This window comes from Cucurbita moschata, unplaced genomic scaffold (genome assembly GCF_002738365.1).
Source record: "Cucurbita moschata cultivar Rifu unplaced genomic scaffold, Cmos_1.0 Cmo_Scf00007, whole genome shotgun sequence".
NCBI lineage: Eukaryota > Viridiplantae > Streptophyta > Magnoliopsida > Cucurbitales > Cucurbitaceae > Cucurbita > Cucurbita moschata.
In genome coordinates, this window is record NW_019268523.1 from 2,557,989 (window position 1) to 2,584,327 (window position 26,339).

The window sequence follows — 26,339 nt, forward strand, 5'->3', positions numbered from 1 at the left end:
AAAAAAAAAAAAAAAAAAACTTAGCTCTTTCCCGAGCGACTAGGTTACCTTGGTATATCTGATTGTATGAATCATTCGCTAAAGCTAGCAACTGAGTCGGGTTACGCAATTGAGTCAGGTATATCAGCCTCTTACGTACTATACTACGAAGGTCCTACCTAAATAATAAAATAAAATAATTATTTTATAAAAAGAATATGACTAGTAGAATATGTCGTTATAAAACGTATATTGAACATGGACTCGTTGGTTATTGTAACGGTCTAAGTCCACTGTTAGTAGATATTGTCCGCTTTGACCCGTTATGTGTCGTCGTCAATTTCACAATTTTTAAACACGTCTATTAGGGAGAGGCTTCCACACCCTTGTAAATAAATGTTTCGTTCTCCTCACCAACCGATATGGGATCTCACAACAGATGCGTTTTAAAACTGTGAGACAGACGACGATACGTAACTGGTCAAAACGAACAATATTTGCTAACAGTAACCTCGAGTTGTTACCGTTATTATGATTTATCGATTTTGAACAACACAATAATTTAATTCTATTCAATTATTGAAAAAAAAAAAGTGACAAAACCCCACCAACCTAACCATGGTTAAATAAACCCTTTGCTTCACGCATGGTGAACACTTAGGTTAAACAACCACGTGCTAAACATGGTAAGCGAGACATTATTTTTTAAAGACGAGTATTCTATTTTTATTTATTAAATTGTGTACTTTTAAATTTAAATTAATTTTTTTTTTTTGCATGAAAAATATTTTAATTTTTATACACATTTAATTAATCATTATTTGCACTATAATTTTGTCCCAACCTAGTATGAAGGTGTGAAATTACATTTATATCCTTTTCTCAACTGTTATTTGAAGAAGAATTCAAAGCTCCTCATCATTATAAAATCCCCATCACAAAATCAACTTTCCAACAAGCTTTTATCACATTCCAAGTTGAATAAAAAAGACAATCATATAGGTTTCATATACGGACGGCTCGAGTCAATACCGACCCTAGATTAAGAAAAATGGCCAACTAGAGTTAGTACCGACCCTAGATTAAGAAGTCAAAATTTAGAACAGCTCGAGTTGAAATGTGCAGACTCCTGATCAAGAGGTCAAAGTTTCGAGTTCCTCAGACTGAACTCAAAAAAATAATATTGTATTATCTATATATAAAAAATAAAAAAAAAGAATAACCCATAAATATTTTTAATTAAATTTTAAAAGCAAGTTGAGGAATAAAATATTAAAATGGGAGACATAAAAAGCTAATATTGACTAAAAAACTTTATTTATTTTCAAAATAGAATAATTAATTTATGATAAATATTATAAATTTGTCTTTATTTAGTTTCAATTTTGAATTCAATGTGGACTTTGAAAAGTAGTGGCGCGGATGATTAGGAATCTAAAAGTACTATAAGAATTAACATATTCTCACTTTATAATCCAAAAAGAAATATAATATAATGACCATTTTACCCTTCATTTCACTATTTTGTTTTTACTTTTCCCCTTTTTACCTTCAATTTTTTACTTTAAAATATACTTTCCGTCCCTTGACCTAAGTATCTACTCGATTCTCGAAGTTGCAATGTCCTTAAAATTTGGAACGGTTTGCAAACTGATCCCTGTAATTTTTTTTTTTTAACGTAACTCATTTGAAAATGTATGTACAAAAAATCTGACTACGAACGAAACGGGTCGTTTTTAAAATTTTTAATAGCTAACGAGAAGCTAACCGTAAAATTAGGGTTAAATAATTTTATTATTTCAATAAAAGGACAAAAAAAAAGAAAAAAGAAAAAAGAAAAAGCACTTAATATGCCTTCCTCAGACTACAAGAAACCCAACTAAAAGCACTTAATAAAAATAATAATAATAATAATAATAAAATAATTTTATATTTAATTAATAAAACAAACATTTGAGAACATAAAACCTTGTGAAATAATGCCTATATTTATTTATTTATTTTTAAATATAAATTGAAGCATTTTAAATAAAAATAATAATAAAAATAAAATAAAGACAACCTCGAGCTATGTTCCCTTGTTGAGAGAATAAAGAACCCAAAACCTCTCTCCTCTCTCATTCATATATATATATATGTGTATATGTATAAGTATATGTGTATATATATGTGTATATATATATGTATATGTATATGTGTATATATATATGTATATGTATATGTGTATATATATGTGTATATATGTAGATACCGGTCTCAAATTATTACCAATCAAACTAATTATCACTCGAATCACATAAAATTAAAAAAAAAATTGTACCATGCCCGTATTTCTAGAACCTATAAACTTACTGGTCAAACACGTTAGCTGTCTAAATAACATTTTTGTACGATTTCGGCATACCACGATTTTTTTTACAAAATAAAAAAAAAAACAACAATATTTTTTCGCATTTATGGACCGATTTGACTATTTTGTATGGTTTTGATTTGTCGTAAAGTTGAATATATATCTTTACCTGTTTCAAATTATTACAAACCAGCTAATCATCGTCCCGACCACATAAAGCTAAAGACTTTTTTTTTCATACCTATAAATTATTTACGCACAATCCCGACTTACCACGTATATAATTTGAAATTTTTGAGGTGGGTTTCTAGGTTATGTTTTTGTATTATAAGTTGTCGCTCGTATGAGCTGTACGAAACATAAACGTCGTTTAATCTCGAATAATTTTTGTAAAAGTTACGTGTTAATGCAAATTAAATCTCGAACATAGGGTTATAAAAATATTCCAAAGTTTTCTATTTATTGTGTAACACAAAGGTACTAAGCTCATGAGACAAAACATTATCTAAAACGGTTGGTGGAAAAAATTAGAGAGAAAAGTAATGACAGTAAAATTGGAAATGAACACATGGGCGGTTTTATTAGTAGGAAAGTTGAAAATTTTGACACCAAACCCCCAAAAAAAAGGGGACCATATCTTTAGACAAAATAATTGCGTTATTGTCTTGTTCCTGGAGAAGAGTTAAAACATGTTCGGGTTTGTTTGTCTCGTTGATAATTATTTTTAGTGTAATAGTTCAAACTCACTGTTAGTAGATATTGTCTATTTCGACCCGTTACGTATCGTCGTCAGTTTCACGGTTAGGAATGTGAGATCGTCCTCGTTAGCACACCATCTGATGTCTGCCTCTGATACCATTTGTAAAAGCTTAAGTCCACCGCTGGTAAATATTGTCCGTTTTGGCTCGTTACGTATCGTTGTCAGAAGTTTTCACACCCTTATAAGAAATGTGTCGTTCTCACTTCAACCAATTTGAGATCTCAGCATCCTCGTGAGTACTCCATCCGATGTCTACCACTGATACCATTTGTAACAGCCCAAGCCCATTGCTAATAAATATTGTCCGTTTTGGCTCGTTACGTATCGTTGTCAGAAGTTTTCACACCCTTATAAGAAATGTTTCGTTCTCACTCGAACCAATTTGAGATCTCAGCATCCTCGTGAGTACTCCATCCGATGTCTGCCACTGATACTATTTGTAACAGCCCAAGCCCACCGCTAGCAAATATTGTCTGTTTTAGCCCGTTACATATCACCGTCCACCTCACGATTTTAAAACGTGTCTGATAGGGAGAGGTTTCCACACTCTTTTAAGAAATGTTTCGTTCTCTCTCCAACCAATGTGGGATCTCAGCGTCCTCGTTAGCTCACTATCCGGTGTCTGCCTCTAATACCATTTGTAATAGCTCAAGCCCACCGTTAGTAAATATTGTCCGTTTTGGTTCGTTATGTATCGTTGTCAGAAATTTTCACACCCTTATAAGAAATGTTTCGTTCTCACTCCAACTAATTTGAGATCTCAGCATCCTCGTTAGCACACCATCCAGTGTCTGCTTCTGATACCCTTTGTAACAACCCAAGCCCATCACTAGTAAATATTGTCCGTTTTGGCCCGTTACGTATCGTCGTTAAAAGTTTTCACACCCTTATAAGAAATATTTCGTTCTCACCCCAACCAATTTGAGATCTCAGCATCCTTGTGAGCACACCATCCGATGTCTGCCTCTGATACCATTTGTAACAGCTCAAACTCACTGCTAGCAAATATTGTTCGCTTTAGTCCATTACGTATCACCGTCAGCCTCACGATTTTAAAACGCGTCTGCTAGGGAGAGGTTTCCACACCCTTATAAAAATTGTTTCGTCCCCCTCTTCAACCGACGTGAGATTTCACATCTAGTCCCTGAACTTTGATGAAATTAACAATTTCAGTTTTATTACCAAATAGGTTAGAATCCTTAATTTTTGAAAATTACAAACACCGTTTTAGTGTAATTCCAAATAGGGTTATTATCTTCAGAAACACAAAGACGGTTTTGTTTTATAAGAAACGGTGAAAGTAACATTTTAGTATTGTAATTTTGGTGAGTTTAATGTCTCGTTAAATCATAACATTATTTTTTTTATAATAAGACAATGAAGCCATTATAGATGTAAACGAAGGACGACTGACTTGTTCGGACCCATATGGTCCTTTTTCTTTGTTTTGTTTTGTTTTAAATTTTTCGGGATGAATGATGATCGAACATCGATCCCGAGAAGCGAAGAATTCTTTTAAAGAAATGATGGGATCGATCGATCGGATCCTTTGGATCTTAAAATATAGAATCCAACCAACGATCATTGAGTTCACAAAAAAGAAAAGAAATTTGGGAGTGAGAGAAATTGGTTCTATTCTTTTGAGAGTGTCCTTAAAAGCATTCAAAATGCAAATAATTCCCAAAACCCTATTGCTTTTTCTGCCTTTCTCTGCAACTCTGTCAGAGAGATAGAACCCGTCTTCTCGAGAAACTTATAATAACGTTATTATCGATAGTTTTACACCGTTGGATGTAGATCTTCACCGATCTAACGGTTAATATTTAAGAACATACAGATTTTTGAATCGACCAAGAACCCGTCTTCTCCAAAAGTTTATAATAACGTTATTACTGATAGTTTTACACCGATCTAACGGTTAATATTTAAAGAACATACAGATTTTGAATCGACCTAGAACCCGTCTTCTCCAAAAGTTTATTATAACGTTATTACCGATAGTTTTACACCGTTAGATGTAGATCTTCATCGATCTAACGGTTAATATTTAAAGAATATACAGACATTTGAATCGACCGAGCAAAAGTGGGAATGGGAGAGACAAAGTTTGAACACAGGGTGAGCTTTTGCAGTGTCTTTAGGAGAAGAAAGTAAAGCAAAATTGTGAAACGTTTTTTAATAAATGCCAATTAAAGCACTTTCTTTTCTGCTTTTTTGTATGTGGAACTTTACATGAAAGTAAGGGATTTCTTGGATCTCCCACCCTTCTTCTTCATAATCACTGAATTATTAACGATTTTAAGCCGTTATTGTTCGATATTTTTGTTGATAAGAGGTGGGTTTGATTATACGTTTATGTTCGTGTCAAACCCAGATCTTAAATTTTTAATTCTGGGTCTAAAAGTTACATAATTTTGGTGATATCGTGTCGTATAGACGTAAAACTGAAAGGTCGAGAGCTTATTAGTGACCCCTGTTCCTAAGCTCTCAATTTTGTGTCAAATAATAATGAAATTTTGGTGACTTTCAGAGAATTATTAACGATTTTAAGCCGTTATTGTTCGATATTTTTGTCGATAAGAGGTGGGTTTGATTATACGTTTATGTTCGTGTCAAACCCAGATCTTAAATTTTTAATTCTGGGTCTAAAAGTTACATAATTTTGGTGATATCGTGTCGTATAGACGTAAAACTGAAAGGTCGAGAGCTTATTAGTGACCCCTGTTCCTAAGCTTTCAATTTTGTGTCAAATAATAATGAAATTTTGGTGACTAACATGTCTGAAAGCTCGGGAACTAAACTTACAAACCCTAAACCCTAAACTAACTGATGATGGGTACGTTTAGGTTCGATGACTTTTTAAACGAGATATTTGGGATAACAATGTCGAGCTCTAAGATTGACGGGTAGTTTTGAACATAGCTAAATAAGTAAGTCGTAAAGGAAAAGACGACGAGGAAGAGAGAGAAAAAAAGGGTTGATTTTAAAGGTGGAAAGACAGTCAAAAGAAGATGAAATGTGAAAGTTAACAAGAATAAATTTACGAGTGATCCAATGCTCCCATCATGTTGTTTTCAATCATTGTCTGGTCGCTATCTTTCTTCACCTTACTTTTTTTTTCTTCTTTTTCAAAAAAAAAAAAAAAACCCTATAATCATTCAACATTGAAAAGATTCTTGGGGTACTCCCATAGTACCGTTTTTACGCTACTCGAGCATCGGCAAGAAAGTAGATACCTACGCTCGAAATATCGAAATTTAAAAATTATTCAAGACCCATTTGAGGACGTTTGTGGATTCTCAATTTCGTGTTTGATAGGTTCTCAACCCGTCTTACGTTTTTTAAAATTCATAAACTTACTAGACACAAAATAAAAAGTTCATGCCATATAACAGTGGATATTCGAAATTTCGAAATTTCGTCTCGAAAATTTAAAAATTATTCAAGACCCATTTGAGGACGTTCGTGGATTCTCAATTTCGTGTTCGATAGGTTCTCGACCCGTCTTACGTTTTTTAAAATTCATGGACTTATTAGACACAAAATAAAAAGTTCATGGCATATAATAGTGGATATTTGAAATTTCGAAATTTAGTCTCGAGAATTTAAAAATTATTCAGGATCCATTTGAGGACGTTCGTGGATTCTCAATTTCGTGTTCGATAGGTTCTCGACCCGTTTTACGTTTTTTAAAATTCATAGACTTACTAGACACAAAATAAAAAGTTCAGGGCATATAACAGTAGATATTTGAAACTTCAGTAACCTAATAACCATGCTCGAGAAAAGTAAAAACCCTAGACCAACCAATGCAGTAAAGCAAGGATGATTCGATTCGATTCGATTCAAACTGTACCGAACCCAGTAATTGAATTTTGATGAAGAAGATCGACGTTGAGAAGTTTCGGAAGAGACACGACCGGAAAGTCAATGGGGTTTAGAAAAGATGTTATTTTGAAGAAATAAAAAAGTAGTGTAGCAATGAGCTTTATTGTTTTGGTTTTTTGTTTAGTGAATTGTCTTGTTGTGTTGTATTGGAGATTCCCACATCTATGACTTCAAATTTTTCAACATTCATTGATGGAAAGGGAAAATCTCAAGTGTTTTTCTTTCTTTCTTTCCCTTCTTAGTCTCATGGATTTCATGGTCCCAATTGGAGTCATCATTCAAACCCTAATTCGGTCCCCTCGCCATTGGATTATATCCAAATATACGTCTCTATTGCACGCGATGTAAGAGTGTTTGTCGTTTGAGAATGTCATCTTTCGTTGCTCTGATGTATGTGTGATCTTTGCATCGGTGCACGTGATGTATGAGTACCCGTCACTTGAGGATGTTAAAAATTTATGAAGTTGTTTAGTGTTGGGATGGTGCGTAATAGATCGATCTTTATTGTTTATTGTTGCAAAGGGGTTTGTTGTCGTGCAACGATTTTCTTGTTGTTTGAGAATGTTGTCTTTCGTCTCTCTTATGTATGTGTGATCTTTGGGTCGGTGTGCGTGATGTAAGAGTGTTTGCCATTAGAGGATATTAGCTCGGATACCCGAAATGAGAAATTTTATGAAGTTCTTTAGTGTCGGGATGGTGCGTAATATATCGGTCTTTATTGCTCATTGTTGCGGAGTCGTACGTTCGCAATTTTCAAAGGTCGATAAGATATTTTAGAAGGGTTAAAAGGCGCTCATTTGTATTGGGCTGCTTTGGTAGTGGGCTTTAATTTTCTATTTTGTAAAGCTCATTTTTATTTCTTGAAAATATTTACAAGGAATGGCCCAGTTTAATAGAAAGTCCAATTGGTAAAATGACTAAATTGCCCTTGTAGATTATGTTTTTTTTTTCTTTAAATTGAGAAAAAATAATAATATCAATAAAATTAAAACCCTAAAATTAAAATGATTAAATTATCTTTGTAGATTTAAAATTGCATTTTAGATTTTATTTAAATATCAGATATCGATTTTATTATTTTAACTATTTATTTGTTATTTACAAAATCGTCATAAATTTTGCCTCTACCTATATCGAGACTGATATGAGCTAGATTTTTTTATTGCATTTAATTATTACTTGTCTCTTTGAATTATTTACACTATCTGTATTTAGAACAACACAACAATCATCATTACAAACAAACATATTCTTTTTGACAAAATTAAGACAGTCAAAATTAACTATTGACACGTTTTTAATATGAGTTGAGAAATGATTGAAAAAACTCGACTGAGACTAAGTCAGATTTAAATTAATATACATAGGACTAAGTCAGATTTAAATTAATATACATAGGACGGTCGAGTATACTTTACCCTTATTATGACCAACATGTAGGGTTATTGGTTGTAACGATTTTGGTAGACACATTCAATGTGTGTTCTTACAATGTCTGTATTTATGTTTTGTTGGTTTGTGAATTTGGTTTGACTTAAGAGGACAGGTTTGAAAATCATTGTCCAAATATGAAAAATAAAACAAATATACGACTATTGAAAATTCTTAGGTTCAAAAATTAAATGTAATTTCAAATGAGTAGGAGCGTCTGTAAGTTGAATGAGGTCGAGCTGAGACATTTTTAGACCAACTAAATTGTTCGGATTGTAAATTTTTTTAAATCCAAATATTTTTTTTTGTTAAATAATGAACTTAATACCGCTGTAATGAATTTAACTAAGTTATTTTTTTTTTTTTATAATAAAAGTAAAAGGTTGGTTCGTGAGTAATTTATTTATTTTTAAATATTTAATTAAATTTTATAACTATTATTACAAAAAATAATGGTGGGAGAATGAATGAATAAAAAAAAATTAAAAATGAAATAAAAATAAAATAAATATAAAGCTTTCATCCTAGATAGGTCTTTACCATTCTATATTAGGTCAGTATGAGGGTGTATGACTGTTCACCAAAATCGTGTCTACACCTGTTAGGGCTAAAATGCCCCAAAATGTACTATAGGGAGATATGACTAGTTGTCAATTTCTTCCTACCTGATAGCTATATGCAATAAGCCGTTGTTGTTGTCTTTTTGCTTACACCATTTCCAATTTCTCAAATCTTGCTTTCAAAACTCTTTTTCGAAATCTTTCTGCTTCGTTTTCTAAAACTTTCTTCTTGAACCGGGGTCAGAGGCTCGAGTATACGTCGCTTGGCTATAAGCGACGCAAGAACGAATAGACTTAACTCACTTATGGCTGGAAAGTGAGTGCCGCACAATCGCAAGTCCACTGCTATCAAAGTGTGATTGTGATACCCTGCACCCACCCGACACCACTGATCATAAATGACATATTTGAAAGTAATTTCAAAATGGTTAAAATCATTTCTATCGTATTCAAGAATACTCTAAAGCATGCTTTGAATCATTAGAATCAATTTTACTAGTATCAAAATCACGTGAAAGAGAGTGATACCAAATATTAAACGGATTTGAAACGATTAAGCATGTTTTTAGAGTGAATTTAAAAGCATTCGATAGAAGCATACATACATACAGAGTTTCTCATTACCTTCAAAGTGTGGTAGCAGAGCCAAGGGAATTAAAAAATAATAGATCACTACAGAAAATGGGACATTCATCGATAGTTGATGACGGTGGACCTGAACAGGCCGCATTCAAACTTATCTCTACCTGTTGAGGATTCTACCATTACTATAGCAAGGAAGCTGCTAGCCTATGATTCAAAGTACAAGAGGGAGGATGGATAAACTAATATCCAGCGTTTCAAGGGATCTACCTCTAATCGTTATGATCCAAGTTTTCCAAGTCTTCCAACTCTTTGCAAAACATACACTAACAGAGACCCAAAGGCTTGCTGCTAAAGGCACCAATTCAGAGTTGCTCTCTTGGGGACTTAACCTTCCAAATGGACAAATGCAAAGATATACCGTCAAAAAGAGGTTGGAAGTCGGGAAATACAGTTAGGAAATCCATACAAATTCAGTGGTCTTACTCAAATCAAACGCTCCTTCCTAACTAATTAGAACTTGATTGAGTCATTGAGCACACAAGACAGAGGGAGAGATTATAATTTAAGTGTGCCAAAAGTATGGAGAATGTGGGTTATGTCTACGACCTCGAGTGAGGATACTAGCTAGTGATATCAAATAAGTTATGAATTACCTAGATAGTAGAAGTGCACATGAACGGGATCAAATATTCAAGTGAGAAAAATAGCTCAAATATGCCAGACAAGTTATACATAGTTTTGTGCAACATCTGAGATGTTTAACATGATGATCTATATGGAAGGGCAATTTTTGTTGATGCACTCTTACTGAAGTTAGTTTTATAAGAGTATCACTCTGACTAATGCCATCAGTAAATTTATCAAAGGCAAAAATGATTTATTTGATATCATGGATCACTCGTTATAGAGTGTCCATTTCATTTTTGTACCTACTTTGTCTGGTTATGAGTTACTAGTTTGGTCCGGTCTATTACTTGTTCCTCGTGTCTATTTTACCGAGAGTTTGCTCTTAGAAATATAATCTATCTTCACCCTCACATCAATCCCACAAACCTGGTGAGGTTCATTTTTGTGGCCAGTCATGGGAAGACCCACAAATCATGGGTATTGTTACAAGATGTTTTTTTTAGCTATCATCAAGAGTAAGTAGGCGAAAAACATAAGATAGAAAAAGGATAAACCAATACTATAAACACAAGTAGAAGCCAGTAGAGGGGTGCAGTCACATGGGAATGGATGGACAAGGCAAGAAAACTTTAAGCACGAGCATTTCCTTTAAAAACAGAATCCCCATATTAAGAAGTAGGAGCAGATGGAATATTTAATTATTAATACTCCTAGAAGCATTCATAAAGAAAAATAAACCAGCAAGAGACCACACTTGGGGGCCAGTGCCCCCCATAGACGCCATTTATTGAGTTTTGTGCAGGGGTGTTAAAGAAAAAGAGGGATGATCCAAAAGATCCATAAACGATTCAAATAGCTGGAATGAATTAAAAAAGAAAAAAAAAATTATTAGGATTGAATTACATTGAGTTCATTATTTAAATCGAAAGATTTTAGGATCCAACAATTAGATTGAGTCTAAAAAATGTCCAAACTCAATAGATCAACTTAATTAAATCCTACCATACAATGATTGGTATTTTGTATCTTAATTTTGATATTTTTATATAAAAAAGGGCACAGCGGGGTAAGGCTGGGATTGGGGCGCAAACGAAAACAGGAACGAAAATAGGGAATATAATACCTACTACTGCTATGGAGAAATTTCTCTTCTGTCATTCCTTATTTACCTTTAAACAGAGATTCCAAGGTCATCTCTGCTAAGGTTGTATTAGAGTAAAGAGTTCAAGAACTCAATTTCCTGGTTCAAACATTTTGGATTTAATTTATGCAACCGATTCAAACATTTTGGACTATCCACCTAAAGATCAGAATTAGAATTTGAATCTAAAATGTATAGCAAAACAAGAACGAACAACAAAGCAATTGGGAATAAGTATGAACAATGCTTACCAGTAAGAGAAACGAGCCGACAATCACTTCAGTCCCGGAAAATGACATCACCGGCGTCAAGGATTCCAGCGAGAACTTCCTTGCAAAGAAGTACGAGTAGCTCGAATTCGATAGCCTCAATGTGTGTGTGAGCGCCGGAGAGACCTCCTCCGGCGAGTACAAATGCGGATGTCCATCCCAACATCCTGTCCGATCCTTCATGGACAACAATGTCGGCAAGTAATGCTCCTCAGGCCACGGTTCCTCGCACTTCCTCTAGAGTTTTCTCTCTTTCACCACCAGCACCGCGTGGTTGCGAGCCAGAATGAAGAACTGCGATCCGACTGAGAATCGCCCAAACGACACTTCAGAGAGCATCGCGGTGGCTCCCCTGGCCTGGCGGTGTATCGCTCGTACAGTGGGGAGCGGGAAAATGAGTGAAAATGTGAGGGAATTCATGGAAGGGTAATTTTGGAAAAGAAAATTTGAAAAATCAAATGTAGGCTTTTTTAATAGACCTCTTTTAAGTCCGAAGGCTTCCTCGAGCGTCATAGGAACATAATAAGACCCTTTGAAATATGAGACTCGTATCCATAAATCTAATATTTAAAAAAATGTGTTCATAATGACTCGAAAGGTGGACACAAGATCGGATATAATTTGATGATCAAAGATCATCAGATGTCGACTTCTGTTTTAGGTCATTCGAGAACAGATACATCTGCATCCCTAAATTATAAGTCAAATACTTCTTCCACGTGAAGTTTGTCGTACAACACATTGCTCGAAGTAATATATATATATATATAATAAAGAGTGGAAAAAAAATAAAAATTTAAATACAATATACAAAAATTATGTTTATTTGGTTAATTTTAAAAAATGGCCTAAAAAACATTTAATTTAGTCTCAAAATTAGAACTTTAAAATTTTATAAATTTAAATTTATATTTATATCCAATAAGTATGGATCTAAAGGTTAAAGTTGTAATTTAAGTACATGTATAAATTAAAATGAGAAAATTAAATATATATATATATATAGATAGATATATATATTTACTTATTTATTTATTTAGGCTGCAAAAGGAAAGGAGAACAGATAATTGGTGAGAACCAATTTTCTGCAATTATGACCGTTATTCAAACCATTCCGGCGTCCAATTATATCTCTGCAATGAGTGCATCACAACCACCCATTTTCCACGTGTCGTCTTCTACAGCAACTCGATCTTCAATTGACCAGATTTCGTCCTCAAATACACGTGGCACTTTTCCATAAGCCATTTCCATGAGCTTATCATGGAAGCGGCAACATAGGATTCCAGTTTCCCTTTCAACGTTCTTGAAATCGCTACAAAGGAACTTACTAGCCGTTTGAACTCCATCGGTAGCTAACCTTTTTCACTCTCTTTCTGTGAATCCACCGCAAACTTCTGAATAGAAATCTAACAATCTTGAGCTTTGAATATCCCCTTCCTTGGCAAGAAATGAATGGAGTCAGAGGAAAATTCATGAAGAAGCTCAAATCTATGAAGCCACCCATTGTGTATCTCAAACAAGATCGAATTCTTCAGGTCATTGCTCCAAATGGGTACTCCGATTTCTTCACCAGAAGCGAAAATCTCGAAGCCAATGTTCAGAAATCGAACCACAAAAATGATATCAATTTGTTGAAGGAAAACAGAGATTTCGCCATTGACGATGAAGAAACAGAGGAGTCTGGTTTCGCCGTTGAAGATAAAGAGAATATCGAGCCGTCCGGTAAATCGAATAGAGGGATTGGGGATTCTTTGTGTTTAAGAGCTGGGAATTGTTTGCCGGAATCGAAACGAGAAACCCCGTTGTCGGAAATTGACATCTCGTCTTTCCGGCGGCCGGATATGAACTCCGGGAGCCTGTTTGACCCAAATTTACTTGAGGTTTTTCATCAGGCAGTGATGGAGTATATGAAAATCAGGGAAGCCGAGATGAAATGTGGAATCGAAATTGAAGAACACGAGGAGGAAGAAGAAGAAGAAGAAGAAGAGGAAAAACAGATTTCATCGGAGATTCCTCTGTTTATGTTCGAAGAAAAATGCCCACCAGGGGGATCGGACTCTGTAATTCTTTACACGACGACTCTAAGAGGAATAAGGAAAACGTTTGAGGAATGCAACAGTATAAGGTTTCTTTTGGAAACGTTTAGAGTGAAATTTTTCGAGCGGGACGTTTCGATGCATACCGAGTTTAAAGAAGAGTTATGGAGAGTTTTGGGTACAAAGAGAGCTTTACCTCCAAAGCTGTTCATCAGGGGAAGGTACATTGGTGGAGCAGAGGAGGTTTTGGGGCTGCATGAGCAGGGCAAGCTCCGGCCGTTGTTCGATGGTGTTCCGATCGATTGTTTTGCTGGGATCCCGTGCGAAGGGTGTGGCGGAGTCCGATTCGTGCTCTGTTTCAACTGCAATGGGAGTAAAAGAGTTGTTGATGAGAGTGATGAACAAAGGAATTGCCCAGAATGTAATGAAAATGGACTGATTCTTTGTCCTTATTGCTGCTAAAGAAAACCAAGGATTTGTCTTTGATTATGTAAATTGGGTTTTGAATGTTACAAATTCGTTTGTGTTGAGATTCTTTTATACAGAACAAGTTCAAGTTCAACTAGATTCTTGAGGGGTTTGCTGGATTTTTCGATCCATAATTAATGTAACATTCGTTGCTTAGACTTATCCCGACCCCTTTATTATAAATAAAATATTCTATTTTTGGAACAAAAATTGCTGAAATAACCTAATGTGCGTCGAGGAGGAAACACGTAAAAGTAGTTATAACGCTTTAGTAATTTGGAAAACGACATGTTTCCTCAAGTACAACAAGTGGGAGTATAAAGTTTTGAACCTCTGACTTCAAGATTATCGTACCGATATAAAGGATATTGAGTGAAAATAGCATTGTACGTTCTATGTTTTTGAACGTGACGATCACAATATGACTAATTGGCTCTCATTAGATAAAATTTTGAGATCCGTATGCCTCCTAATACTGATTCAAGAACTACCGATCATGTTATTCCAACAGGTTCCTACAACAATTCAGAGAAATAGAGAATAGTAACACATCTGTTGTATTAGAAATTCTCGAGCTAGACATGGGGTTTCGGTAATTCTAATATGGGTCCAGAGTATATTTCTCAAATCGTTAACGAAATGAGAATTTGAACGAGGGTCGGTACTCGAGAAATGCATCCATTTGAGTGTAGATAACAAAATTTAACTACAACTTTCTAAGGTATAAGAAGAAAATCCATAAGAATAAAGCTGCAATATATAGCACCGTTAATCAACTTTGGAAAACAAAAACCATGGCTAACAAGGAGAGACGAATCACCACATAGGGGCTTGCAAAATTGTATCTTAAAATGAAATAAGACCATTTACCTTATAAAACTAACCAATTATGAAGATGGAACCTTGAATTCCACATATTTTCCTATCCAATACATGAACTATCAATCCTCTTTAGCGTTCTTGCGCTCGTTGATGAACGAGCCAACGGATCTGAACCACCGCATAAGATTTCGATGCTCTTTCACATAAAGCCATGCCTGAAGAAATGGAAAGAGAGACTCGTTTATACCTCGCTCCTCTATGTAATTGTGAAATACATCTCGCATTTTCTCATCCAGATCTCTGTTATACAAAGAAACATAAGTGTGAGTTTTCTTATGATTTCCCATCGAACAGTAATTTGGTCGAGATTATAAGCATATGAAAATCATAAGGCTCAACATCACAATCCCACTTGGTTCAATAAAAAACTGACATATATGCTATGAAAAGAAGAACTACCATCATGACCCTTCGACACCATATCTAGGCCAACTATGATGAAAAAGAAACTATTTAGTAAGAGATAGCTTTCATAAAAATAAATACAAAGGATTATAGAACTAGGCCATACAAGAACACAAGCCAAATCAGAGCAAAGAGAGCTACTCAACCAAACCAAAGGGTACTAACTTACTAAGTGTTTTAACACAAGAAAGGCGAAGTATATATATATTGGATTCGATACATATTCTCTTACACGTTGCTATCCAGGTTGGCTTACTTAGGGGATGCCCTAACCCATTGGGAAATTTCGCTTTAGCCAATGATCCAAGCAGAGTAACAATATGAACTACAGTATCACTTCAAATTTGCACTATTCTATGATGCTGGGTGCTAATTGCAAGCATCCCAAGTGAGTGACATGATATAAGGGATTCAATCAACTGCAAGTGAAAACATTAAATATCGAAGTCTAAGTTCGTAACCAAAGAAAAGAAATCAGAGGCTGCAGCCTGCAAGTTAAGGAACAAAATAGGTAGCTGCAATGAAGAATTCAAACAGTGGAGACTAGAATGATAAGCTCCTTAGGCAATAAACAATATATACTAAAGAAAGTTAACTGATATCTTTAACCTGCGAACCAAAACTAGCAACCCAGAATAGTTCATTACCGAAAGGGTCGTGTTGTTTAAATTACAGATTCTTGGCAGCAAATTGTATGCAGCAACAAATCCTGAACTCATGACCTTTACTTAGATCTAACTCCTTCGATTACTTTACTAGGAGAAAATGATTCAGTTTTTGTTAGTTTAGATGATAACACTAAAAATTGAGACATGGGATCCAAATTATAAGCATTTCTCTAATTGGTGCCATGAACAACATTGCTTGAACTACTTGACTAAATGTTAACTACCACTAAACATGAGGCAACAGACTACATAGTAATTGAGGCTAACTTACTTTAAAATGGTACCATGTCCTGCAGAGATATGGAAGCCATGCCGATTAAATAAAATTGTTCCAACACTCTCTGGATTAAAGACATAAAACTTACTCGAACACGGGACCATTATAGCCAGACGGGACGACGAGAAACCCCGAGGATTCAGCTTTTGGTCTCATCGAAACGGAATGAATACCTAATGCATCGGGATACAATCCACAAAGAAAATGTAAACTTTCCCTCTGCTCCGGCTTTGATACAGTCAGATGAAGAAACAACTGGTTAATTTCGTCGTCTCCATCGTCTCCACCGCCTCCCGGAACAATATTAGCCAATCGCATAACCGAAACGTTAATCTCTTCATTGCCGTAGCTCCTAGTAAGCACCGGACCATTGCCGTCTAGTGCGCCTTTAATGATAGAAAAGGAAGACGGAGGGCTCACTTTCTGCGATAAAAAGGAGAAAACCGAGTAAGATGAACAAACGATCTTCGTATAGCTTAAAACCCTAATTCTAGGGTTTAGCAATTGAAAACAGAGGACAAAGCAATGGAAACCTTACAGGAGGAGGCGTCATTCTGGAGATCTCGAGATAGTGTTCTTTGAGGGAGCGGAGGAGCAATGAATTGACGGCAGTAGACACGGAGGTCGAATGGCGGCAAGTGGCCATGAGAGACGGCCGGTGGCTACCCCGTAAAGCCACCGCAGCGACGGCCGTCACTTTCTTCAACATTTTCCTTCGATTTTGCTGTAGAGGTTGTGTGTTGTTGAACTTGAGACTTTGCCGCGGTTTTAAAGCATAATTTACCGGTCCGACCGAAGCGGTTCGAGACGGTCTGCAGATGCAAACTTGGTCAATGAGTTAGACCGGCCACATGAAAAATTTAAAATATAATTTCGGTATTTTGGATTTATTTTTAGTACATAAAAGCTCCGTTTATTTATTTAAAAAAAAAAAGATTTGTGCGGTAATTTCTAGTTTGAAATACCAATAAAAATGTACCTTGAAGCAAAGTCAAATTTTCTATAAATACTACAGAATAATAATAATAATAATAATTTAAAGAGTACTTGTAATAAGCTTTAAATTTTTTGTACGATAAAATGTATTTCTTAAAAAAAAATCAATAAATGTGACAGCAAGAATGTTGGCCCCCAAGATGAATTGTAGGGTGGGAGAACGAATACCTATTTCTAATAGATGTGTTGGCTGATCAAACACTGGACGATGTGACAGCAAGAATGTTGGCCCAGGAGTGGATTGTAGGGTGGGGGAATGAATTATGAGATCACATTGGTTGGAAAGAAGAATCTTTATAAGGGAATCTCTTCCTAAGAGATGCATTTTAAAATTTGAGCCTAACGGTGATAGGATCAAAACTGACAATATCTGCTAACGGTGGCCTTGGACTTTAGAACTTGAAAAGGACAGTACAAGAACCTCCGACACTCCCTAAATATATACATTCAACTACATATACAATATAAAAATGGGTTATTACAAACTATCGAACGATCTTTCGCAACCTGCCTTTTATCGAAGTGTTGATAAATATCATTCTCTCGAGAACATTTTTAAGCAGTTAAAAGGTCGATCCAAATATGTGCCAACTTTAAGCTTGAAGAAAGGAACATTTACAAAAATACTAACAAAAAGAAGAATGATGAGGAGGGCAAGAAATGATGCTTCCATGGACAACAGCACATACTTCCTTTTTCTTATGTTACAAATAAAAGATTACAGAAAAACTGAGTCCATGGCACAGAGGAGATGATGATGATGAAGAAGATGATGTTGTTACCTCAAACATGGACACACTATTACTACGGAGTACACAGAATGTTCTTCCACTTTCCTAATGAAGCTAATACAAAATTTCTGAACTTAGGACCCCATCGATACCACGAAAAAATTTGCCAACCGAACCATTCGCTAAACGAGAACATAGAACCAACAATTCTTGGCTTATCACGTCGAAATCAAACAACTCAGGTGACAAATGACCCCTCCCCACCCCTCTCCTCTTTCCAGTCATCGACATGACAGAGATGGTAATATAAATTTTTCCTAGACGAAAAATAACTGGGATATAGAAACACGAAAAAAAAAAAACCGAATACCTTTACTCTCGATTCCTCCTACTTCTTTCTTGATTTGCTTTTAACTTTCACGAATTTTCGATTCGATTTGTCGCCGCCACCAGCGCCTAGTGAGAAGCTTCCTCCAGCACTGGCATTGAAGTCTAAGCTACCCGAAGCCTGAAATGGATTGGGATTTTGTGGGGTAGGTACATTTTGTTGGCTACCACCAAACTGGAAAGGATTTGCTCCTAGCGGAGAAGGAGCAGTTGAACCAAACACAAACCCTGATGATGGAGGTGGCGTAAGGGGTTGTTGCCCAAAACTCGGCATAGGCGTTGGCGATGCGACTGTCTGGACGGTATCCTCAGCCATGCTGTCCTCCATATTTGCATGATCATTATTTGCAGGAGGTGTTGAACCAAAGGTGAAGCCATGATTAGAAGTACCAAAAGCAGGCTGTGACGGCGCAGCAGTTGCAGCTGAAGTAAATGAGAACATCGAGGTTGTTGATGCTGCACCGGTTGTCGATGATCCAAAGAGCATAGGGGAACTACTAGAAGCAGCGGAAGAAGATGCAAGGCCAAAGGAAAATCCCCCCGTTGGAGTTGAGCCGAATCCAGAAGAAAACGATGGCGCGGAGGATGCCTGCCAGTTAAAGAAGCTAGAACTAGTACCAGCACCGGAGCTGACTGAATTATTAGCAGAACTGGAGGAACCAAACCCAAAAGTGGCGCCTGAAGTGAACAAATTAGACGCGGGAGCTGAAGAACCAACCAAAGAGTTACCGGAGGCCAAACCCGTATTCCCTGTCAAACCAAATGATGTAGATGATGAACTGAACGGCGAAACAGGTGTACTCTGAGTAGAAGAAGCAACCCCACTACTTGCAGGCAAAACTGGAGCACCAAATGAAGGTACACTGACCGGAGCGAAGGTTGACTTTTCGGGTTGTTTATTAGAATCTGAAGTAGTAGACGCAGCTCCAAACTGAAAAACACTGCTTCCAGTACTAAATACTTTAGCAGCAGATGTGTCGCTCGGAGAAATGCCACTTACATTGCCAAAGGGTGTTGTCTCTTGCTTGGTCTTGGTTTCTACAGATCCAACTCCGCTCGGTGCTGAACTCGAAGGAACACTGGAGCTCCCAAACTTGAAAATTGGTGCAGCTGAAAAAGATGGCATAGGAGAAGACGTAGACAGACTAGTAGTGGTGACGGGTTCGCTATTGCTAGTGGCAGCATTGAGAGATGGTTTGATGGATGAATTTTGATTTGTTATATTACTAGGAAAGGTGTTGGATGGGGAGGGAAAAGTAGATGGGGTGGAACCAAGAGATCCGTTAATAAGATTTGAATTAGTGGTCGGGGAGCTAAAAGAAAACAAACTGGGAGTTGGTGTTGATGAGACAGATGACAAAAGCAAATTCCCAGATGTGCCAACAGAGAGTCCGGCACTTGAACTCTTCTTATCGCCAGCTTTCTCCGACATCGACTCTTTCGGAACTCCAAATGACAGGGTGCTGCAATTAAAACTGTCCAAAACATCAGTTTTACTAGAAAATTTGGTAACGCACAACAAACATCACCTAGAAACAGACAGCCCGTTTATAAGGAAGGTGAATGAGAAAATTTCAATCAAAAGGGTATGCCAATATTTCATGTCCTAAAGCCCAAGCAGAGTACAAACATATCTAAGTTGATGCACAATAATCTGTTTTAATATATATGTATATAGCCCTGAGATAATGTTGACATAATCTAACATGATAAACCGAAAGAAGTTTCTTGAATCAGATAAGGAGAAAGATGAAAATGTGCAGAAATGTATGCTCTAGTATTTCAATTTCCAACAAATAATCTACAAGAAATACTAAAGCTTGAAAAAAGGATAGCAAGAATAACTGATCCATCTATCAACAATGTCATAAATCAATTACTTCATATAAATTTACGTACACCCGTGTTTAGACTAACTATCCTATCCTCAAAAAAGCTCGAACACAAAAAAAGGAGAACAGCAATCAATGAAGAGTCAAAAAAAAGTTCAAAGAAAAGTGCCTCAATTGGTATAAGTAAAGGACTAATCGAAATTACGAAACCCCTGGGATAAACCACATTAAACCAAATAAGAAAATTTTTAGCATCATTCATAAGTACTTTATTAGATTGAGGAAAGTACTTCCAAACCAAAAATTTAAGATGAAAAGTGGGAGCTATCAGAAATATATAGCCTAAAGAAAACGGATCCAAATTTTCTCAAAATAATTAAAACCAATGGTGCATCTTCAGAACCGAATTGGAAATTGGAATGCTGAACATTTAAAATCCAATTTATCATGCATTTCACATATGCTAATAAGAGAGATATAAACCTAAACACATACAAGTAAAAAGAAATAAATATTATCCAAGTTGAAGGTGACAACAGTAACAAGCAAACTAACCTGCTGCTAGAACTCTCTGATTTAAAAACTGAAGCACTGCCTGCTTTAGCACCTTCTTTTTCGTTAACTAAAGAAGATGCAAACTTAAACGGAGACCCGGCCTCACTATTTCCATTTTCGGTGGCGGTACTTGCTGGAATAGGAAATGTAGCTTTATCTCCAAATTTAAATGTGGTAGGAGCAGAAGCTTGTAGAGTAGGTGCAACATTGCCTTCAGAAGTTACAGCAGGAACAGCATTTTGTTCATTTGTTGAGGTGGTAACCTTGTTTCCAAACGTAAAGGTGGGAGAAGAAAATACCGGATCCTTCTGTGATGGCAACTTTTCTCCAAAGCCAAATATAGGGGCAGCAGCTGCTTTTGGTACCTCAGACGAAGCAATTTTTTCAGGTCTCGTGGTTGATTCCGGTTCTATCACATTGGCTGTAGTGCTAGATGGAGAGGCTGTTGGAAAGGAAAAAATGGAACTCTTTTCAGTAGTCACAGGAACATCAGATTTTGCTTGGTCATTTATTTTCTTCATTTCAGAGACAGGGGATGGTTTAGCCTGAATTGAAGCCTGAGGTTTATCTACTGTGATGGCTTCAGTATCACTCGGCTTACCCACTGCCACTAATGAGTCGTCAACTTTTTCTCGCCTCTCAAATGATTTAGCAGATACTGGCCCATTAGAATATTCTTCGTCATCCATATCGACAAAATCCTAACAAAAAGAGACACAGACGGCCCATAAATATTACAACTTGGGGGGTCTATAAGGGGCGTAAACATAGAGGACATCAAGATCCACAAAATCCTAGCAAAATAATAGATAATCGAAGATTAAGCCATAGAGGTTTTATAATGGACACAGACATAATATTATACTTCGCAACCTTCTTTTTTCAGGTTTGGGTGTGCGTGAACAATGAAAAAAATGAAAAACTTCAACAGAAATTGAAAGAATAGTAATTACACTCCTTTCGAAATGGAAATGCAAGATGCTGAAACTAAGAAACCCAAACCCCATTAGTAATCTCTTCATTTATTTAATTGAAAATGCAGGAACGAGGATAAATTAAAAGATAGGATTGACCTATTCTATAAACTTGAAGGCAGGAAACTACACACCTCTTGTACACTCATCTGGAACGCACATTTTGTTAGCGAGGACGGGCCAACAAATGAAACCTGCAGACCAGAACTAGATACAGTATCCTTTGAAGGCACTGAAGAACCTACACCACCACCTGTAGAAATCGATTTATCACTGGGTACTTTAGATTTTAACAAACTACTATCCTCAAACTTATCCTTCTTTTTTGAAGTAAGATCACGGCCATCATTAGACCGAATGTCCTCAACATTTTCCAAATACTTAGCCGAATCCACATCTTCCAGACTTCTAAGAGCTGGCCCATGCAACATTGATGGTGATAACTTCATGGGTGAGTTATTCCTCACACTATGCAACTTTAGTTCCGAAGATTTTTCTTTTGGAGGGGTCAATTTATCTAGCTGCTCTAATATTTTTAAGGCCATCTCACTAGACCTGAGGGGAATTTGAGGGAAACTTGAACTAGGTGTCCTATCATTTTCAGACTCTGCAGACATTTTGGACAAATTACGCTTGGTCTCACTTGAATAAGGTGCCTTCCCAGCAGGAGACGAAAATGGATGAACTTTTGTGGACTGCAAATGCTGAGAAGTCTCGGAACCAATTCCACTAACTGGAATAGAAGTGGAACTGCTTGGTAAACTCAAACCTTTTGGGAAAAGGAGATTGGATTTATGGCGAATTCTTCGAATAGGACCAACAGATCCTATTTCATCATCTAAAACTGAGCTTCGGCGTTTCAAAGCCTACAGAAACAATAATCAAATAAAATAATATGAGAGGTTTACTCGATAACACAATATATTGTAAAAGAAAATTTTCACAAATCATACCCCTTGATTAGACTCCAAAAGTCTCCCTTGCTCCCATGCTGACTGAGATGATGAGGTCACAGTGGCCCTGTAAGAATCTGTTGTTGCTACACTATTCTGAAGAATGAACCACAGGAAAAAAAACAAAGGCTAATAAATACATAAGCTACCAAGCAAGCATACAATAAAGCAGATGTATTAATTAGAGGACAAACCTTTATGCTGGGGGTTGCACGAACTCTTGAATATGGCATTCGAGCCATACTGTATAGAGCAGATCTGCCACGAGATCTTGGGGTGACAAAATCATTTTCAACATCAAAATTTCCAGGAGACCTTGGCACAAGAGATAAAGTAGAGGACTTTGAGGGATTGCCTAAAGCAAAAGTATCCCCAAACTTTTGACTATGGGCCACCATACTCAACGGAGTTGCTTTTGGAGGCCTGCTACCCATGAACGCCTTTGCAATCTCTGCAGGTGAAGCAACATCCTCATCAGGAACCTGAAATGATTAAACAAGTGACAATAAGGTCAAAAGTTTGTACAGTTATCAGTGTGAGAATCAAATGGTAAACAAGCACTAAACATTAACCGCTGAAAAAACCTAACACACAGACAATATATACAAAGATTCCTACATTTGCATTCAAGACATGAGTTGGAACCATATGAGGCCTAACTCCCTCTTGAGCTGGAAATTTTGGAGACCCTTCCTGTATGTCATAACTGATAACAGGTGTTGAAGAAACCATTTCAAATTTCCTCGATTCAACCCCACTTGGAACATCAGCAACTCTTGATTTCAGAAGTTCAGTCAAGCGATCAATCTCAAATCTGTAAAATGGTCAGCATGTAACATATTAAACATCAAAACCATATCTTGCTAAAATCAATACATAGAAAATGAAACCGGACTTCTATCCCAAAGGAAAAAAATGAAATTGTATTTTATAGCAACATTGCGGTTTATACATTTCAAGCTGCTTCATGATTTCTTACCATGTAACTAATCGCAATTTATGCAAACTCAAATTTTCATACAGGACCCTCAATGAAATATTAACAAGAAAAAGAAAAGCAACAAAAACCAGGCAAATCTTCTAACAGAACTGAGGAATGCAACTAAAAGTAATTTCACCACCAAGCACTCAAATATTTACCTTGTAAAGGTCTTCTCCTTCAAAATTTTCTCAAGGTCACTCACCCCATGTATGTTATTAGAATTGATGCTTGGAACAAAATCATTATTAGTCCCTTCTTGAGTTCCAGGAGGATCCTAAAGAACAATTAAAAATTCAGAAAATGTTGACAAAGAAGTTAAGACTACGGCAACACAAATTTCTCAGATTTTTGCAAGAAGTTTCACTTCACTGATAAGGATACTAATGCATTCATGAAAATAACATAGGTCATCACGTCTTTTATTTTTTTCTCAAACGAACAGTTTAAAATGACTCTTTTATTGTAAATCTGAAAGAAACAAAGAAGAAATCCAGATTGGTCAAAAGAAAGAGGAAAAAATAACAAAAAAAATCTTGCAATATCTGCAATAGGAAAATGTTGAAGCCAAACAAGTATGTACATAGAAGGGGGAAAACACAGTGATGACGTATCGTGCTTTAGATCAAAAGCAGAATTGGATTAAAAAAATACAAGATACAGATGCAAAGGTTGGTGATAAGCAAAACACATAACAGATAAAACTTACAGCTGCAACTTCTTCCTGGTTCTTAATTTCCATCTCATCATTAGCCTCTGGAAGTATAAAATGCAAGGGCAGACAGTCAAAGATTGAAGCAGAAACCTAAATATCAAATGAAAAACTTCTGCCACAGCCCCATCCGAGTATCAATTATTTACCAACACATTATAGCAACCAACCCCAAGTCAAAAGTCAATGCACGCACAAAGGTATCAACTCCAAAATGCATAATAAAATAATGGCATCATGCTTCCTAAATGGCTATCAACATTGATATAATTCAAAATCTTGCAAGTTACTTCCGTGGAAAAAAAAAATTATATGAGAGATTAAAATGTTTAAGAGCAAGAGCAATTTCTAGAAACAATTTTTAGTTTAAAATAGTAAAAGTGTTTGTACAGAATCTTTGTTCAGCGAAATAATTTTGAATGACAATAAACAGAACAACCAACCTGAAAAGAAAAAGAATTTTGCTGTTTACGTGTGTATCTGTAAGCTGTCTTCTAAACAACCAGCGATCAATTATTATTGGTTATTACCTCGTATAACATACTTTAAAGATATTGTTGTTCATAGATTAACATTATTATGGGAAACAAAAATATCTCATTCATTGGTTAAAATACAAAAGGAGCCAAAGGGTAAATGGACTTCTAATTGGCTATAGTTGAGAAAAACTGTAAATACATACATACATACATGCCTGCATGCATACATAACGCCATTGACCTTGCCTTCGAGCTTAAATACATGAAACAAGGACAAAATATTAATTTTCACGAAGTTTTTGAAACCAACTCTTAAATTTTATATGGGGGATCATTTTAGAAATGTTATGGAAGAATCACACTCAGACTATCCTGATGTTTTTAACATATATGACATCCAAGCAACAAAAACAAAACAACATTACAAGCAGACTCGATGTAATTCGACTAGTAAGCGTTGAAACCTGCACTTTGACATACTTCAAGTTCATAAGCATGGAATCACGTAAAGTAATGACATTTAAATAATTGAAGTTCTAAATGAGATAGAATAGTTCAACGCGCCTAAAACCATACAAAATAATAAATCCAGGTTCCACCAGGAAAAGAGAATAAAAACCCCAAGACTATAAGAACTCCCGCGGGAAAAAATCAAAATAATAATAAAATTATTTTTAAAAATGCCATCTTCAGCCAACGCCTCCAAAATCAAACGTATGAGCAGAAAGAATGCGGTATGAAAACCTCAAAAACAATTCTAACAACCGGTAAGAAAGCCTTGCAATTAAGAAGCAAATAAAAAACAACAAAAAGAAAAACCTCGAGAAATTGGCAGTGACGGCGGCGGAGGGGGAAGGCGTTTACGAAACACGCTAGAAAACAGCCTATGCGCACTGGAGGTGATGAGCTTCTGCGCCGGATCGACAAGCTTAGAGAGCCATCCTTTTCCATTAGAGTTTCTCAGAGCAATCGGCGGCCGATCATACGGCGTCGTGTGCGACCTTCTGAGAGGCCTTTTCTGGAACTTCCCACCTCTTCCTCCTTCATAATGAACCCCCTCACGCTCTGTCGCCATTAACAACACAGAGTTGAGGTCTTCTCTTCAATGCCGGAATACCGAGGAAATTGTTGAAAGGGGGAGAAAAAAAAAGTAGGGAATTCAGCAAATTAGGGTTTTTATTAGACCACGCGCAGAGAGAGAGAGAGATACAGAGGATGAGTGAGAAATTTTGAAAAAAAATCGTGTTTTTCTTATTTTTCTTATTTTTTTTAATTATAATTTATGCCGTTATATATCTCCTAGGATGCTAAAATGACACCGCTGTTCTTTTCGTGAACGACGGGCAAATCCTGACCGTCCACTGGAATTTTACTTATGATATTTGTAATTTAATTGGCCAATTGGCCTGTGA

General features: G+C 36.1%; 3 protein-coding genes across 4 annotated transcripts; 1 reads left to right on the forward strand and 2 right to left on the reverse strand.

Annotated features, from left to right (window-relative positions):
• The first annotated feature begins 12,738 nt into the window (after positions 1-12,738).
• On the forward strand, positions 12,739-14,192 carry LOC111444903 (uncharacterized protein At3g28850-like). Its single transcript, XM_023083028.1, has one exon. The coding sequence runs from the start codon at positions 13,042-13,044 to the stop codon at positions 14,089-14,091; it is 1,050 nt and encodes a 349-aa protein (XP_022938796.1). The 5' UTR covers positions 12,739-13,041; the 3' UTR covers positions 14,092-14,192.
• Positions 14,193-14,821: 629 nt separating this feature from the next.
• On the reverse strand, positions 14,822-17,090 carry LOC111444904 (uncharacterized protein At2g39795, mitochondrial). The gene is made up of 3 exons (XM_023083029.1): positions 16,868-17,090; positions 16,418-16,752; positions 14,822-15,219 (listed from the first exon to the last, which is right to left on the reverse strand). The coding sequence occupies exons 1-3, from the start codon at positions 17,036-17,038 to the stop codon at positions 15,039-15,041; spliced, it is 687 nt and encodes a 228-aa protein (XP_022938797.1). The 5' UTR covers positions 17,039-17,090; the 3' UTR covers positions 14,822-15,038.
• An 827-nt stretch (positions 17,091-17,917) lies between these two features.
• Positions 17,918-26,136, reverse strand: LOC111444902 (nuclear pore complex protein NUP1-like). Of its 2 annotated transcripts, none has more exons than XM_023083027.1 (9): positions 25,747-26,136; positions 24,446-24,492; positions 23,898-24,013; positions 23,376-23,571; positions 22,952-23,239; positions 22,758-22,853; positions 21,939-22,670; positions 20,831-21,531; positions 17,918-19,906 (listed from the first exon to the last, which is right to left on the reverse strand). In XM_023083027.1, the coding sequence occupies exons 1-9, from the start codon at positions 26,000-26,002 to the stop codon at positions 18,445-18,447; spliced, it is 3,894 nt and encodes a 1,297-aa protein (XP_022938795.1). In that variant the 5' UTR covers positions 26,003-26,136; the 3' UTR covers positions 17,918-18,444. The 2 variants fall into 2 exon arrangements, with proteins under 2 accessions (XP_022938795.1, XP_022938794.1); XM_023083026.1 differs by having other exon boundaries at positions 17,918-19,918.
• Between the last annotated feature and the right edge of the window lie 203 nt (positions 26,137-26,339).

Coding starts and splice junctions, on each gene's coding strand:
- LOC111444903 (XM_023083028.1), top strand. CDS start 13,042: ATGAATGGAGTCAGAGGAAAATTCATGAAGAAGCTCAAATCTATGAAG.
- LOC111444904 (XM_023083029.1), bottom strand. CDS start 17,038: ATGTTGAAGAAAGTGACGGCCGTCGCTGCGGTGGCTTTACGGGGTAGC. Junction 16,753..16,867: donor CCAGAATGACGCCTCCTCCT/GTAAGGTTTCCA, acceptor TTTTTATCGCAG/AAAGTGAGCCCTCCGTCTTC. Junction 15,220..16,417: donor TATAATGGTCCCGTGTTCGA/GTAAGTTTTATG, acceptor TTTGTATAACAG/AGATCTGGATGAGAAAATGC.
- LOC111444902 (XM_023083026.1), bottom strand. CDS start 26,002: ATGGCGACAGAGCGTGAGGGGGTTCATTATGAAGGAGGAAGAGGTGGG. Junction 22,854..22,951: donor GTGCAACCCCCAGCATAAAG/GTTTGTCCTCTA, acceptor TTCATTCTTCAG/AATAGTGTAGCAACAACAGA. Junction 22,671..22,757: donor TTTTGGAGTCTAATCAAGGG/GTATGATTTGTG, acceptor TTGTTTCTGTAG/GCTTTGAAACGCCGAAGCTC.